The sequence below is a fragment of the Doryrhamphus excisus genome, chromosome 1, assembly GCF_030265055.1.
Source record: "Doryrhamphus excisus isolate RoL2022-K1 chromosome 1, RoL_Dexc_1.0, whole genome shotgun sequence".
NCBI classification, from domain to species: Eukaryota; Metazoa; Chordata; class Actinopteri; order Syngnathiformes; family Syngnathidae; genus Doryrhamphus; species Doryrhamphus excisus.
Genome location: NC_080466.1, coordinates 31,073,367 through 31,090,598, shown reverse-complemented (window position 1 = coordinate 31,090,598; position 17,232 = coordinate 31,073,367). Strand labels below are relative to the sequence as shown.

General features: G+C 40.6%; 1 protein-coding gene across 5 annotated transcripts in view; it reads right to left on the bottom strand.

Moving 5' to 3' along the window:
• The window catches only part of fynb (FYN proto-oncogene, Src family tyrosine kinase b), a 38,671-nt gene that overhangs the window by 17,846 nt on the left and 3,593 nt on the right, over positions 1-17,232 (bottom strand). For 4 of the 5 annotated variants that reach the window (XM_058065541.1, XM_058065543.1, XM_058065544.1 and 1 more), the window contains exons 2-3: positions 12,077-12,145; positions 119-372 (exon numbers count right to left, since the gene is read on the bottom strand). In XM_058065541.1, coding sequence (XP_057921524.1) covers positions 119-362 — 244 coding nt within the window. In that variant the 5' untranslated portion in view covers positions 363-372; positions 12,077-12,145. Of the gene's footprint in view, positions 1-118; positions 373-12,076; positions 12,149-17,232 lie in introns of all 5 variants that reach the window. The other variant, XM_058065542.1, reaches the window with a different exon arrangement.

The following is a 17,232-nucleotide window of genomic DNA, read 5'->3' as shown; positions in this document are numbered from 1 at the left end:
TCTTTTGGGAGCTCCTCATTCATGGCGATGACAATTCCTTTCACTTTGTTTCTTCTACCTACTTTTTTCGGACATGTATTGGGATATAGTTATGATGTAATTATGGAACCAACCTTACCTGTCCCACCACGGGTCCGCAGCGTTCCAGTGTGAGAAGCGCTGACTCCACCGAATACGGTCATCCCCTGGGCGACAGGAGTGTGGAAGTTGTTGTAGTTGGGGATGGACGTGACCCCGAAGCTGGGGTAGTGCTGTGGCGTGGGGTCCGCCCCATAGCAGTACCCTGCTGCATGGGAGATGCTGGTGTCTCTGTCGTCTGTCAGTTTGGTTGCTTCCTTATCCTTGCATTGCACACAGCCCATTATCTACAATCTGAAACAAAATATACCAGTCATTAGTTCTGCTACCAAATATATTTTCACATATTTCTTCATTCTTTGTAACTCGAACCTGTCTCGCTGTCCTCTTTATCTCCACCATCAGTCATTTCTACCGTGATTCCCCGAAAACTTCACTCATCTCACTGTCCTCTTTATTCAGATCTATCACTTGGATCTATCTTTTTCCCTGTAAATTTCACTTGTCTCGCTGTCCTCTTTATTCGTACCGATCACTCGTTTCCATCTTCTGTCCACGTAACTTTCACTTGTCTCGCTTTCCTCTTTATCTCCACCATCACTCATTTCTACCGTGATTCCCCGAAAACTTCACTCATCTCGCTGTCCTCTTTATTCATATCTATCACTTGTATCTATCTTTTTCCTTATAAATTTCACTTGTCTCGCTGTCCTCTTTATTCATACCGATCACTCGTTTCCATCTTCTGTCCAAGTAACTTTCACTTGTCTCGCTGTCCCCTTTATTCGTATCGATCACTTGTTTCTGTCTTCTCTCCCCATAACTTGGAGTCATCTCGCTGTCCTCTTTATCTACATCATCAATTTTTTTATATCGTCTTTCACCATAACTTTAACTTGTCTCCCTGTCCTCATTAACCATACTGATCACTCGTTGCCATCTTCTGTCCATGTAACTTTCACTTGTCTCGCCGTCCTCTTTATCTCCACCATCACTCATTTCTACCGTGTTTCCCCGAAAACCTCACTCATCTCGCTGTCCTCTTTATTCATATCTATCACCTGTATCTATCTTTTTCCCTGTAACTTTCACTTGTCTCACTGTCCTCTTTAACTATATTGGTCACTTGTATCTATCATCTTTTCCAGTAACTTTAACTTGTCTCGCTGTCCTCTTTAATCATACTGATCACTCGTTGCCATCTTCTGTCCATGTAACTTTCACTTGTCTCGCTGTCCTCTTTATCCCCGCCATCACTCATTTCTACCGTGTTTCCCCCGAAAACTTCACTCATCTCGCTGTCCCCTTTATTCATATCTATCACTTGTATCTATGTTTTTCCCTGTAAATTTCACTTGTCTCGCTATCCTCTTTATTCGTACCAATCACTCGTTTCCATCTTCTGTCCACGTAACTTTCACTTGTCTCGCTGTCCAGTGGCCAATTAACCTAGCATGTTTTTGGAATGTGGGAGGAAACCGGAGTACCCGGAGAAAACCCACGCATGCACTGGGAGAACATGCAAACTCCACACAGAGATGGCAGAGGGTGGAATCGAACCCTGGTCTCCTAGCTGTGAGGTCTGTGAGGCACATTGTCGTATTTTTTTATGGAGTTTACCAACAAATTCATCCACGTCTGTAGACGAAATAGAAGATATCATCCTGGCTCTGGAGCTCCATTGAAGATTTCACTTGGTGGGATAAGGATGATTATGAGAAAGGAGCTTCGGCGGGTTTTGAATCAACCTGGTGGGAGCCATGTCATCGACAAGCTAAACAGCTGGCTTGAACAAGCGCTGTAATCTGTCGTGATGGGATGCGAGGCTGGCACGGGACCAGACAGCAGCAGCAGCAGCAAAACTAAGCCGAGTGAAAGGCTGCAAAGCATGTCTAATGCTTACATCGCAAACCAGCACTAAGAACTCTCCGGTTTGACTTCCCGCGCAAGCCTCGACTGGCGGAGGCGGACTGAATCGGCTTTTGGAAGAGAAACAAGCGTCGAACCGTTTATCTCGGCAATGACACAGAAGAGAGTTCACACACATACAATTTGGTTGCAAATGTTCATTCGCTCATTTTCTATTGTTTATCCTAACAAGGGTCGTGGGGGTGCTGGAGCCTATCCCAGCTGCCTTCGGGTGAGAGGCGGGGTACACCCTGGACTGGTGGCCAGCCAATCACAGGGCACATATAGACAAACAAGCATTCACACTCACATTCATACCTATGGACAATTTGGAGTGGCTAATTAACCTAGCATGTTTTTGGAATGTGGGAGGAAACCGGAGTACCCGGAGAAAACCCACGCATGCACAGGGAGAACACGCAGTCCACACTTTGCGTGGCCGAGAGTGGAATTGAACTCAGGTCTCCTAGCTGCGTGGCCTGCACGCTAACCACTCACAGCCAGGTTGCAAATGTGAAAATTTGTGGTGTTATATTTGTGAATAAATAATTTATTAAACATTTATTGTGTCGTTTATGTAAAAAGGGAACGTTTTTTTTGTTGGGAACTGATATTTTCCTGAAACTTACCTATGTTCTACTGCTTATTACTAAAGAACGGAAAAGAGAAGAAATAAACTTTTTGATTTCTGATGAAAGATAAGAGTCAAACCTTTATTTTGGTATATACCATATCTATATAGCCTTATAAAGCTTATTAAATCCTACCCCTCCATCTGGTACTTTTACAATCAGTAACTGTTACATTTGTTCACTTCCTGCTTTCCATAATACAGTTTAAGGTTGATATGAGCATCCAATGCCATAATGGGTACCATAGTAAGTGTCAATATAGTGATATATATAGCACATCATGACTGGTTCAAGACTCTTCATCCTTGTATTTAGCAAACATCAACTGCTTGTATTGTTTCTTGAATTGGCTCATCGTTGTGCATTGTTTGATTTCCTTACTCAATCCATTCCATAGTTTGATTCCACATACTGAAATGCTATGGCTAGCATAACGTAGTCCTAGCATAGAAGTGTTTTAAATGTACTTCTTCCCTGAGATCATATTTCTCCTCTCTTGTAGAGAAGTATTGGATGACATTTTTAGCTAATTGCTTATTTTTAAATATGAGGATAAAATAACTTTACCCTAAATGAACCGAATCGTTACCTTAAACCGAGGTACTTACCAAACCGTGCTACTATACTGTTAAGGTAAAAATAAATAGAAGCAATTTGGACTTGAATCTCTCTAGACGAGCAGCAGTTCCAGACTCAACACATCAGACCTGATCTCCAGTCATCCTCCCCCAGTTCCTGCTGCCTGCAGGGCCGCCTCCACCAGGCGACCACAATTAGAGAGTGGTCTTGCTTTTCCAGGGAAGCAGCCTCAGCTGCGGACACCGAAAGGAAAATACAGCTGACCAGAACAGAAACCCTTTCTAAAAAAAAAAAATGGAAACTGGACTATTTATAGCTTGCTAGAAAAAAAAAGCTCTGGAAGAGCAAAGGGCAAAATTAGAGAGAATGGAAAGCCCTTGGAGTTACATTTATGATACTCTTTTAAATCCCCAAGTGGAAATGAAATGTTTCCTTGGCTATATATTCTGTGTTGCATGCATCATGCCCCACTAAGACCACACACACACACAAGCAGTTGATGTTTGCTAAATACAAGGATGAAGAGTCTTGAACCAGTCATAATGTGCTATATATATCACTATATTGACACTTACTATGGTACCCATTATGGCATTGGATGCTCATATCACTGAGTACTTCGGTACAAGGTGCATTATTAAAAAAAAAAAACACAAAAAAACCCTAAACTGTATTATGGAAAGCAGGAAGTGAACAAATGTAACAGTTACTGATTGTAAAAGTACCAGATGGAGGAGTATGATTTAATAAGCTTTGCTTCTTCCTACTCCTTTTGGACATGTTGAACTGGGAACTGATTATGGGATGTACTCAATTGTAATCTGATGCATGTTCAAATGAAATAAAACCATTACCATTACCATTACCATTTATGTATATAGCTGGCTTCTGTTATTTACACATAGATATTCTGGTTAGTAATTTAATGATATTTATTTGCCAAAATAAGGTGATCAAAAGGGGAAGGCCTGTAAACCTTGACTAAATAGCCTGTAAGGTTGCAAACATGTCAGCCGGAGGCGCAAAATTGACCGAGCTGTTTGATGTGAGCCCTGCAGACGTGCGCTGACGGGTGACCTTGTGTTAATCATGCAGCTGTGGCCAAGACTTGACCTGACAGCCCCCGCACTCCTCTATTCCCCCCGGGGCTGCACATGCATTAACACCATCATATAACACCGCCTCGGATTTTCACTTGAAATACTATTTTTGTATTTAGAAATGATGTTAATATTCTAAAACCAGTCAGTATCTGGTACGGCCACCATCAGTGGTGAGTGTGCTGAGATGTTTTCAGCTTCCAGACATTGTGAACCTTGCAACATGGGGCCGTGCATTATTATGCTGCAACATGATGACGTGATGTATGCGGATGAATGGCATAACAACATGCTTTCGGATCTTGTCACAGTATTCAAAATGCCATCAATACAATGCACCATACCTAATTTTTCAAATAAATAAACATAGAAATTTAATGGTAATGGTTTTATTTCATTTGAACATGCATCAGATTACAATTGAATGCATCCCATAATCAGTTCCCAGTTCCACATGTCCAAAAGGAGTAGGAAGAAGTAAAAGCTTATTAAATCCTACCCCTCCATCTGGTACTTTTACAATCAGTAACTGTTACATTTGTTCACTTCCTGCTTTCCTAATATAGTTATTTTTTTTTCAATTGAGTGCATCCCATAATCAGTTCCCAGTTCCACATGTCCAAAAGGAGTAGGAAGAAGCAAAGCTTATTAAATCCTACCCCTCCATCTGGTACTTTTACAATCAGTAACTGTTACATTTGTTCACTTCCTGCTTTCCATAATACAGTTTAGGGTTTTTTTTTTTTTTATAATGTACCTCGTACCGAAGTACTCAGTGATATGAGCATCCAATGCCATAATGGGTACCATAGTAAGTGTCAATATAGTGATATATATAGCACATCATGACCGGTTCAAGACACTTCATCTTCATCTAGTTTGATTACAAAATTGAGAAAAAAAAACGGAATAGCAAGCATACCGAAGAACAGCAGCACGGAATTTGAAAAAAAAATCAATCAAATCAATCAAAAAAAAGAATTTGTGGGTGCTTCATCTTCTGCAGAAGAAAATGTGACAGAGTCATCAGAGTTTGTGACTGCTGGCAGGATGTGGTTAAAAGTCCGCCTGCTGGGTGTTAAGTTTCCGTGTACCTCAGAGAGGCAACAGCAAAAGAAGTACACGTGACTTTACGGCTCAGCCCCAGATGCTGAACGTTCCCATTCCCGATGATTTCATTTAGATTTGTGCAGTTAAACTGATAAAGTGCCTCTCACAAGTCCATCGTTCATCCTATAAAAAGAGCAAGCAGGCCTCCCTGTCCTGCTCCCAATTTCTGCCTTTCATCTTTCACTAATGGGCCAAGATGGTGTCAGGCAGCGCCATGGCGTACTTTTTGACACGGCTGAAAGTCTGGCAGTCGACATTTCAACTCGAAAAATATGTTATTTTTTAATGTTTTATTATTTATGTATTTAATTGGTAATGGTAATGGTTTTATTTCATTTGAACATGCATCAGATTACAATTGAGTGCATCCCATAATCAGTTCCCAGTTCCACATGTCCAAAAGCAAAAGCAAAGCTTATTAAATCCTACCCCTCCATCTGGTACTTTTACAATCAGTAACTATTGCATTTGTTCACTTCCTGCTTTCCATGGTACAGTTTAAGGTTTTTTTTTTGTTTTACGTTTTTTTTTAATTTTGTAATTTTTTGTCATGTGCCGAAGTTTTGATTTCCTTACTTCAAATGTACTTCTTCCCTGAGATCATATTTCTCCTCTCTTGTAGAGAAGTATTGGATGACATTTTTAGCTAATTGCTTATTTTTTGCCTTATGCATTATTTTAGCTGTTTGAAGATGAACTATATCAGCAAGTTGAAGTATTTGTCATTTTAGAAATAAGGAGTTAGTATGTTCTCTGTAGGCGGCATTATGAATTATCCTTACTGGCCTTTTTTTGCAGTACATTTAGCGAGTGAAGATTGCTTTTATAGTTATTAGCCCTTATTTCCACACAATAAGTAAGATATGGTACAGTAAACCTCGGATATATCGGATTCAATTGTTCCCACTGGTTTTGTCCGATATAAGCGAAATCCGTTATATGCGTATACCGGAAAATGTCAGTTTTACGCATATATCGGATTTATATCCGGTATATGCGTAAATCGGATTTTATCCGTGATAAAAAGGCACTTCCTTGACTATGTTTCCAATGTACCTGGACTGGGCAATGAAAAGAGACGTAAGGTAATGAGAATTTAACTTTATTGGACTCTGAGCATAACAAATTGTTAATTAAGCTAGGCCCTGTTACGCCCGTCAGGCCTACGTTATTTCCAATAGTGAGGTTAAGATCTCATTCACTGCTGTGCTAGTATTATTGACGTCACTCACTTTTATATTTGTCCTAAATCTGGAGCCAGGAGAAAGACAATAGCCAGTGACATCAACAAGATTAGTATAACGATGCGGCCATCTGATATAGGGAAATTTAATGGAAATGCATTGGAACGGGACTGGAGATTTTGTCCGAAATAGGCGAAATCCGTTATAAAAAATCCGATATATGCAATGAATTTTTATTGGAAATGCATTACAGAAAAATCGGTTCTTTTTTATCTGTCCGTTGTGAGCGAATTTCCGATATATCCGAGTCCGATATATCCGAGGTTTACTGTAGAACCAGAGAGCAATAAAGAGTGTGGAGTGATTTCTGATTGAGAACAAATTTTGCTTTGTTCAATATTAAGTGTTCTGTTCAATCTATTCTATCGGATCTGCTCTGACCCCACACACCCCCAGCATGGACTGTTCTCTCGCCTGGCATCGGGGAGAAGGCTCTGCAGCATCCGCTGTAGGACGACCAGGTTCAGAGACAGCTACTTCCCCCTGGCCATCAGACTGCTCAATGCCAAATAAGCCCCTCTACCTTTACTCACATTATTATTATTTATTTAAATTATTTAAATTATTTGGGCAATTTACTGTTCACGCTGCACTTTACATTATGTTGTTCACATTTGGTGTCTATTCTATCTATTTATTCTCCACATTACTATTATTATTTATTATTACTTATCTTCTTTTGTGTCTGTTATTATATGGGAGCCAGGCAATTTCACTACTGTGTTTTTGTGCAATGACAATAAAGGGAGTCTATCTATCTATCTATCTATCTATCTATCTATCTATCTATCTATCTATCTATCTATCTATCTATCTATCTATCTATCTATCTATCTATCTATCTATCTATCTATCTATCTATCTATCTATCTATCTATCTATCTATCTATCTATCTATCTATCTATCTATCTATCTATCTATCTATCTATCTATCTATCTATCTATTCAATTCTAATCAATTGTGTATAGTAACTATTTTATTCTAAATTCAGTTAGTCGGCAGAAAAAAACAGCACCAATATTCCAATAAAATAATACCAGTAAGTCGATACTGAGGTTTGGTAAAATGTAGTTCTAAGATTCTAAGACCCATTATCAACCTGAAATGGTTCTAGACGCTGGAACCACTCTCCTCCTACCCCCATCACTAGGCTATAAATCAGCTCAGCAGCCGCCTTCTCCCGGCAGTCAAAACACTGAGGTTAGAGTAAAAGTAATTCCCACTTGGCAGCTCATCAAGCTGCTGGCTGAGTCTGCAGGGACTTGAGGTTTGCATATGTCCTCAGCAGCCCCGTACCGTCCTGACTAAAAACAACATTGAATGCTAAACCATGGGTGTCCAAAGTGTAGCCCATTTGCGGGCTGCGGCACCTTTTTTCTGTGAAGATTTAAAAAAAAAAATCAATGTAAGTCAGTTTGTGTTTGAAATAACAACATTATTTACACGCTGGCTTCAGAATTTATCGGGGTTTTCCCACCCCCGAGACTACTTTTGTAGTATTTTTCCTCCCCAAGTTGTTAAGAATGAGCTGAAATGAAATATTCTGCAAACGACAGCCAAGTCTTTGTGTTTGCTGGTAGCGCCAAATCCACAATCTGAGTAGCAACTGAACGCACCAGCAGCCGAATGCTCTCACCCGGCAGCCCACCACACCACCCCACCCCACACTCAGTGAGAAACATTCGTCCATGTGTTGCACGTCACCACACTGAGGTTGTTGTTACCCTTGAGCAGCCAGGCACATCTTCTCTGCCGTCACCAACAACACTCGACAGAAAACATCAGGGGTGTTTGCCCCCTCCCTCGTTTTTCTTATTTTTTGCACCCTTAAATGTTTCAGACCATCAAACAGATTCAAATATTAGTCACTAGCCACGTTTACATGGACCTAAATATTCCAATTCCATTCGGGTTATTTGCTCAAACAGAAAGAACGTAACCTTTGTATACACCTCATTCCCAAAGAAAAGTGCCAATCCGAATGAATGTATAATGGGATTCCCAGGGGTGGAATATTCCTTTCCCCAATCCGATAGAGGTATCTTGTACCCGCTCAAACGGAAAGTTGTCAGACTGCGTTCTTCTTCGTGGTGTTTTTCTTCTTCTGTTGTTTATTGGCGGTTGGCAAGCAACTTTGGTGTGCATTAGCGCCATCTGTGGAACAGAATCTAAACCCTTCTATACGGCATTCGCCATCCAAGTCCAGTTTTTCTTTCAAAAGAAAATACATATCTATATAAAACATATAAAATATTAGCAAGATTGAATTTGATCTTTTCCTGTTTCAATTTATCCCGGGTGCGTTCTTTCAGCGCATGCTCAGATATGACGTAACACGCAGCTCCAGATGTTCTTCGGTTTTAAAAATGGAGGCCAGCAATCGGCACTGGACTGCTAAGGAAAGTTTGTTTTTCATCCAAACTAAATTTTACTAAGACTGGACGAAGGAAAAACTGGCAATACGGAGTTATTCCAACAAGTGAAACGTGTATCACGTGATGTTGATGTTTACGTTTTACTGGGCATGCCCCATTGACTATTCTGGTTGATTATAGCGACGCATGTCAACAAGCGATTAGAATATTCCTTTCGATGGATACCATTGTTTTGGGAAAGGTAATTTGAAAAGATTCCATTCGGAAAGAGGAAAAACTCCTCATGTAAACGTGGCTAGTGACAACACAGCCGGACACAAAATGCAGTTTGTAAATTAAACGAAGTGAGAAAAAACCTTAACCTATATTCGGAAAGCAGGAAGTGAACAAATATAACAGTTACTGATTATAAAAGTACCAGATGGAGGAGTAGGATTTAATAAGCTTTGCTTCTTCCTACTCCTTTTGACACGTGGAACTGGGAACTGATTATGGGATGTATTCAATTGTAATCTGATGCATGTTCAAATGAAATAAAACCATTACCATTACCATTACCATAGATGTGTCTGCACCTACTTCACCAAAACAAATTCCTAGTATGTGTTTGATCATACCTGGCAATAAACTATTTCTGATTCTGATTCTGAACCAACGTAGTACGGGTCCTCATGCCTCATTTGAGCTTCATATGTTTCTAGTTTTTGATTCTCTTCACAGTTAAACTGAAACGGTGACTGATAAGGTTAACTGAGTAGACCAGCGTGAAATTACTACCGTCTAGTTATACAGCATTAAAAACTACCTAAAATAAAATTTTAAAAAAAAATGCAAATACGCACAAATGGAAGAAAAGCATGCCAAAGAGCTGCTGTAGGTTGAAAAATCAATTCTCCTTGTGTCTGTGTGCAAAGTCACAGCAAGTAAATGTGAAAGCTAGTTTCAGTTTTACGCCAGTCAGCGGGGCGTTTCTCTGTACTCAACCACTTAACAAAGCGTCGTTAAAAATCATGTGTGCGATCGAACGGTTGCTTCTGCAAGTCATCATCATCATCAACTACATTTTTAATTGCTTCTCTTCATTCCGAAAACTTTTGAACAAAGTCAATTCAGGGATTAGGAAATAAACAGGCCATTTTCCCCATGTGCGGCAATCGTAGCGCTGAAATAAAATGTCAGCAGAATGGGATGAAAATAATAGGAGAAACAGTCGATGGGACACTTGAGCACAGTTTGGACTGGCTGACCTTACAGTTACCTCAGCTGCAATTTATGAGCCGACCTCACCGCTGCACTGCGGATTAAAGATGGAGGAAACACTTTTAGGTCAGGTTATATGCTGAGGATTCAAAGACAGCTTTTTAGCTTTGAAACCGCTGCCATGTTCAGGACCACATGGCCAGGTTTAGATTGAAAAGTGTTACGTCTTTTGCTCTTATTAGGATCGCGACTGAGCTGGAGTCTATCCCAGTTGACTGGCGTGCACCATGGATTGGTCACCGCAGTCAATCATAAGTAGGGGTGTGTATTGGCAAGAATCTGGCGATACGATATGTATCACGATACTAGGCTCACAATACGATATATCACGATACTGTTAACAAGGCCATATTTATTTAGTTTTTCTTGTAGTTAAAGATGATTTCCTGGAAAAATTACACCAGCAATATGCACTTACTAAACACATTTTATTCCATTAGAACCTTATGTTACGCTGTATCACAAACTTTCCTCTGTAAAAACTTAAAGCAGGGGTCTCAAACTCAATTTACTTGGGGGCCACTGGAGCTAGGGTCTGGGCGAGGCTGGGCCGCATCAGGTTTACAAAAAAAAACCAAAAAAACGCATTTATTAAAAACTGAAAAATGAATAAACTTTGCTTTTGTTCCGATTTTCTACAATAAAAGCTGATAAAACATTCCACTGTTCTCAAATATCTTCATTTTCATTTTTCTACACAAAATAAAATTAAAAATAAATCAACAAATCAAGACTAAAGAAAATCAATCAATGAGTAATAAATAAATATAATAAAAATAATAAAAACTTAAGAAACCACATATAGTTGGTGGGTAGACAAATTATTTTGTTCAGATTAAAATGAACAAAGCATTATTAGAGCCCTGTAGACATGACAAAACACGACTATAGTCACATTTATACCTTTTATTTACAACATATTGCACAACTGCAGGGTCTTGAGACACATGCTAACTCGCAAACTAGAGAGCTAGCGACCTAAATGGTAGCCTTCAAGTTATTTCCTTTAAACTTAAATAGCCAAAAACTTACCACTTCCACACGGATAGGGAGGATAACTGTTAACAGTTATTTAACCTTTAACATGAACATTAATCAAACGTAATAATTTTTTCTGGGTACATGATACCATACAGCATCCATATCAAACTTGCGCGGGCCGCACTAACATTAAACTTTCATATCAAGGTGGGGGCCTCAAACTAGTGTCCTGCCGGCCACATTTGGCCCGCTTGCCGCGTGTTTGAGACCCCTGACTTAAAGTGTAGCATTTGGAAATAAAGCTTTAACATCCAGCTTTAAATTTACAATAAAAAAAACATTAAAAAAAACAAATAAATGAAATTATGTCTCAAGATCCTGCTCAAATAGTTCCCATTCTATTAGCTGTGAAAAAATGCAGAGTATACAGTCCTGACTTATCCACCATCAGAGGTATAAAATGGTCTTATTTTCTCTGTCTAATAAAGTGTCTACACAGTTGTTTCTTGAGATTCTTGCCTTTTATTGTTTGTATATTGTGAAACTTTTGTTGAAAAAATTCAATTTTCCTTAAAATCTTAAAAAAAAAAAAAAACGAACTCACGCAAGGATCAAGTATTGACTTGATATCGATCCAATAACAACATTTGCAATATCATGCGTCCCTAGAGTATCCTGCCATGCCCATGAGTGCATGAGTATATTTTCTGAAAACATGAGTTGCTACATGATACAAGCACACATTAATGACTTTTTTATCAGATTCGTGCAAGAGACAACACAAGAGTGTGAGCACTCCAACAGTACCTCTGGTTTTCGGCGTATCAGGATCTTTATTTCCTCCACATTGCTTTGTGTAGCACCAAGACAGAGGCCCTGCTGGGACAGAGACATTCTCAATTATTCATTGTCCATTGAAATAAAACATGAATATCTCCTCCAAGTGCGAAAAGTAGGTCTTTGTGAATTTAGCCAAAAGGCTTTGGGTGACACCAAGGCCTGTTTTCTCTTACATATTTATTCAAAATTATCTGGACAAGGAAAAATAGATCAAGGTCAATAAACACACATATAATAAAAAAAAACTGTCATCAGAAAAGAAAAATCTTAACACAAGGTTCCAGACAGCCACCAAGGTTGAACCGTATTCATGTTTGTCAAACCACATTGCATTGACCAGCCATTTATGCAATCAGCAGCAGGCGCTCTGATGAAAACGAGTCAGTACAGTGGTCTGCAGGAAAAATATGACTCAACCTAAGTTGGTAATAATTCATAAATACATGACGCAGGTGAAGTGTACAGCATGAATGTACCACCACGATTTCCATGGGAAACCACATGATCATCATACAGTGATCCCTCCTTTATTGCTTTTAATTGGTTATGGACCTGACGATAATGAGCACATTTTGGTCAATTTCCACAAAGTCGCCTTCCTTATTCTTAAATCAAATATTTTTGTCACTATGAAACCTGTTTGCAACCTTTTAAATATGTTTTTTGATATTATTAGAGTCCTCTACACATGAAATAACACCCCTACAGTCATCTTAACACTCCAATTACCCAATATAGTAGATATAATGTCAAAAATAGATTAGATTAAAAATTTGATAGATTAGCTAAAAATGTCATCCAATACTTCTCTTTTAAAAATTAAAATTAAAATTAAAATTAAAATTAAAATTAAAATTAAAATTAAAATTAAAATTAAAATTAAAATTAAAATTAAAATTAAAATTAAAATTAAAATTAAAATTAAAATTAAAATTAAAATTAAAATTAATTATTTTTAATATTTTTTAATTGCCTATGGAGAATTTGGAGTCACCAGTTAACCTAGCATGCATGTTTTTGGAATGTGGGAAAACATGCAAACACCACACAGAGATGCCCAAGCGGAGAATCGACCCAGGTCATCTCAATCTCCGGCCTGTGTAGCCAACATGCTAACCACTCGTCCACCGTACGTCCCGAATACAAACAATGATTAAGGAAATTTCTGTGCCTTGGAGGAATCATAGCAAAGAAAGGGGAGAGTTCTGGTGCTGAATCTAATCTAAGAATTCCATGTTAGTCACTTTTATTGCAAATGTTGATCTGAAATTGTGATTTTTTTTATGGGGGTATCAATTACTTGCGGGTTTGTACCATTCGTTGATCTTCCCGAAACGTCAGTCACCCTTGCAAAAAGCGTGGATCTCCTGTTGACGGTCATAAATCTATACTGACAGATGTGATGGATGCATAGAAAATATGTTAACAGGTCAGAAAGAACCTTGAAAAAAGTATTGACTGTAACACCTGTGTGAATAAAGTTATGGTGTTTGAAAGCTCAGTCAGAAAAAATAAGCAGTTGTTTGCTGGTGTCTACGCCGTCCCAAAATATTCACAGAGGCCTCTGTGTGGGTGAAACATGTGATTTGCGTCTTCTTCGACAACAAAATTGTCATTATGGCCGCCTCTCATGTCAGTGTGACTTCCTCTCCATTGAGCTCTCCCTGCTGAACGATGCAGGAATGTGGCGCCGGCTTCCCGAGCGGCATTTGCTGAGTCTTGGGAGACAAACCCCGGAAAGGAGGACATGAATCTTTCCATCACCGCCATGGCTAGTAAAACATAAAAGCAGCTTGCAGGCTGCAGCCACACAGAGCTGTCACATGACCCGCTGAGCCACAACAGACTCATTCTGCTGCTGTCGCTCGGCTACAGGGACCGATGTCTGGGCTACGTCACTGACTGGACAGGCAGCGGCATCCACACACATCCTAGTCTTGGCCTAACGCTAAAGCCATCCATCCATTAGATAGACATCTTGACACTCGACTCTTTTTCAACACCCGCGAGTCAGTGAAACTTGATTCGTCGTCAAACTGTGACTCAGTGAAACTCAAATCTTTATAGAGTGCACGTGAGTCGGTATAACTCGAGCTTTCATCGAGCCCACTTGAGTTGGTGAAACTGAAGTCTTCGTCAACCAGTGAGTCGGTGAAATTTAAGTCGTTGGCAACCTATGAGCCTATGAAACTCTAGTCTTCGTCTACCGCGATTCAGCGACACTCGACTCTTTCAGCAGCCCGTGAGTCAGTAAAACTTGAGTCTCCGTCAACCTGTGAATCAGGGAAACTTGAGCCTTCATCAAGCACCTGTAATTCAGTGAAACGGAAGTCTTTGTCAAACCTGGAGTCAGTAAAACTTGAGCCTTCATTGAACACCCATGAGTCAGTGAAACTCGAGTCTTCGTCAACCTGTGAATCAGGGGAACTCGAGTCTTCATCAAGCACCTGTAATTCAGCAAAACGCAAGTCTTTGTCAAACCTGGAATCAGTAAAACTTGAGCCTTCATTGAACACCCATGAGTCAGTGAATTTTGAGTCGTTGTCAACCTATGAGCCAGTAAAACTCGAGTCTTCGTCAACCTGTGAAACAGGGAAACTTGAGCCTTCATCAAGCACCTGTAATTCAGTGAAACAAAAGTCTTTGTCAAACCGTGAGTCTGTAAAACTTGAGCCTTCATTGAACACCCGTGAGTCAGTAAAACTTGAGTCTTCGTCAACCTGTGAATCAGGGAAACTCGAGTCTTCATCAAGGACCTGTAATTCAGTGAAACAAAAGTCTTTGTCAAACCTGGAGTCTGTAAAACTTGAGCCTTCATTGAACACCCATGAGTCAGTGAAATTTGAATCATTGTCAACCTATGAGCCAGTGAAATGAGCCTGTGAATCAGGGAAACTCGAGTCTTCATCAAGCACCTGTAATTCAGTGAAACGAATGTCTTTGTCAAACCTGGAGTGAGTGAAACTTGAGCCTTCATTGAACACCCATGTGTCAGTGAAATTTGAGTCTTCATCACTCAGTGAAATTCGAGTCTTTGACAACCCCTCAGTCAGTGAAACTCTAGTCTTCGTCTACCGTGATTCAGCGACACTCGACTCTTTCAGCAACCTGTGAGTCAGTAAAACTTGAGTCTTCGTCAACCTGTGAATCAGGGAAACTTGAGTCTTCATCAAGCACCTGCGACTCAGTGAAACTGAATTTTTAAAGAGCGCACATGAGTCAGTATAACTCGAGTTTTCATCGAGCCCACTTGAGTTGGTGAAACCGAAGTCTTCATCAACCTGTGAATCAGGGAAACTTGAGTCTTCATCAAGCACCTGTAATTCAGTGAAACGCATGTCTTTGTCAAAACTCGAGTCAGTAAAACTTGAGCCTTCATTGAACACCCATGAGTCAGTGAAACTTGAGTCGTCGTCAAGCTGTGACTCGGTGAAACTGAATTTTTATAGAGCGCACGTGAGTCAGTACTACTCGAGTTTTCATCTTGCCCACTTGAGTTGGTGAAACTCAAGTCTTTGTCAACCCGTGAGTCAGTGAAATTTGAATCTTCATTGAGCATCCGAGACTCAGTGAAACATGAATCTTTGTCAAACCATGAGTCAGGGAAATTCAGACCTGTGTCACGCCTGGCAAGCCTGGCCTGTGATTCCGTGAAATTAGAGTCGTCATCAACTCCTGAATCAGTGAAACGTGAGTCTTGGTCAAACTGTGAGTCAGTTCATTGAGCACCCTTTGAGTAAGAGACAGATCTGCCACTCACGTAGCAACTACATTTGTACAAATGCTCTCTTAAATTTAGCTAGCGGTAGCAGGGAGGTGACTAAGTGAACGAGTTAGCTGAGACCCGTGTAGACCGGTGAGTAAATCCAATAAACAAAATTGTTCATGAGTTGCACATTATTACTACATGAACCCAACACTTATCACTCGTAATTACAGTGTCGTGTTCCTACCATTAAATTGGTCGGGGCGGCACCCTGCCCCCCTTACTGTCGAGTCCTAGAACGTCGAGTTAATTTCATGTTCTTTCATGGAACTAAATAACTCGCTTGATCTCAACATCTGTGAAATGAAATGAGAAGAGTTTGCCATACGGTCTGCTATGTCTGCACATGGCGCCGCCATGCAAACAGAGAAGATCTCCAACCTTCCTCCAAACTCATTTATGACTCATGACATAATCCATGTTATGATATGAAACTGTGACCGCAAAGACAAGATGAGCAATCTTTGTCGCTCGTTTGTCAGCATCTCAAGAGCCGCAACGGGTAACGTCGCGATGACGGCGTACAACGGAGCGGAGAGCGAAGGGTAATGCAAAGGGCAAGCGGTGTTGAGGAGACTGCACTGCGGTGGAAATTGCCTGTAATAGAAGCACTTATCACAGTGTGGAGTCTGACACCGAGTTAATATCTGAGATGGAAAATACCTCTCCGGCTTTAAACAAGCCGTCTTCCTGTGTGCTGAGAGGAAGTCAGTTGTGTGCGCGTGAAGCCAAGATCGGCAGCACAACGCCGTTCAAGGCATTAAAATTCATAGAAACGAAAGAACTCCACAGCTTCTTTGCAATGCAGATTTTTTTTAAAAGCTGATACTTTGTACTGAGGCGATACAAAGAGGCTTTGTAGGCCTCTGCCCCAACATGTCATTCCACAAAAGTTTACTGATGTATACAACATAGCAATTCCATTAGCACGTAGGGTGGATCCTCGCACATTTTTCACTCTCGAGCCTCACCGGCCAGGGTGAGTTGGACCCGCTGCCCTGGCTCTACCCACTGATGGCAAAACTCACTAGCTGTCATTCATCAGCTAGCTGGAGGAGCTATTTTGGAAATTTAACTCCATCCATCCATCCATTTTCCTCCGCTTATCCGGTTCCGGGACGCGGGGGCAGCCGTCTTAGTAATGAAGCCCAGACTTCCCGGTCCCCGGCCACCTCCTCCAGCTCCACCGGGAGGACACCAAGGCGTTCCCAGGCCAGCTGTGAGACATAATCCCTCCAGTGTGTCCTAAGTCTGCCCCGGGGCCTTTTCCCGCCTGGGCATGCCCGGAACACCTCACCAGGGAGGCGTCCGGGAGGCATCCGGACTAGATGCCCGAGCCACCTCAACTGACTCCTCT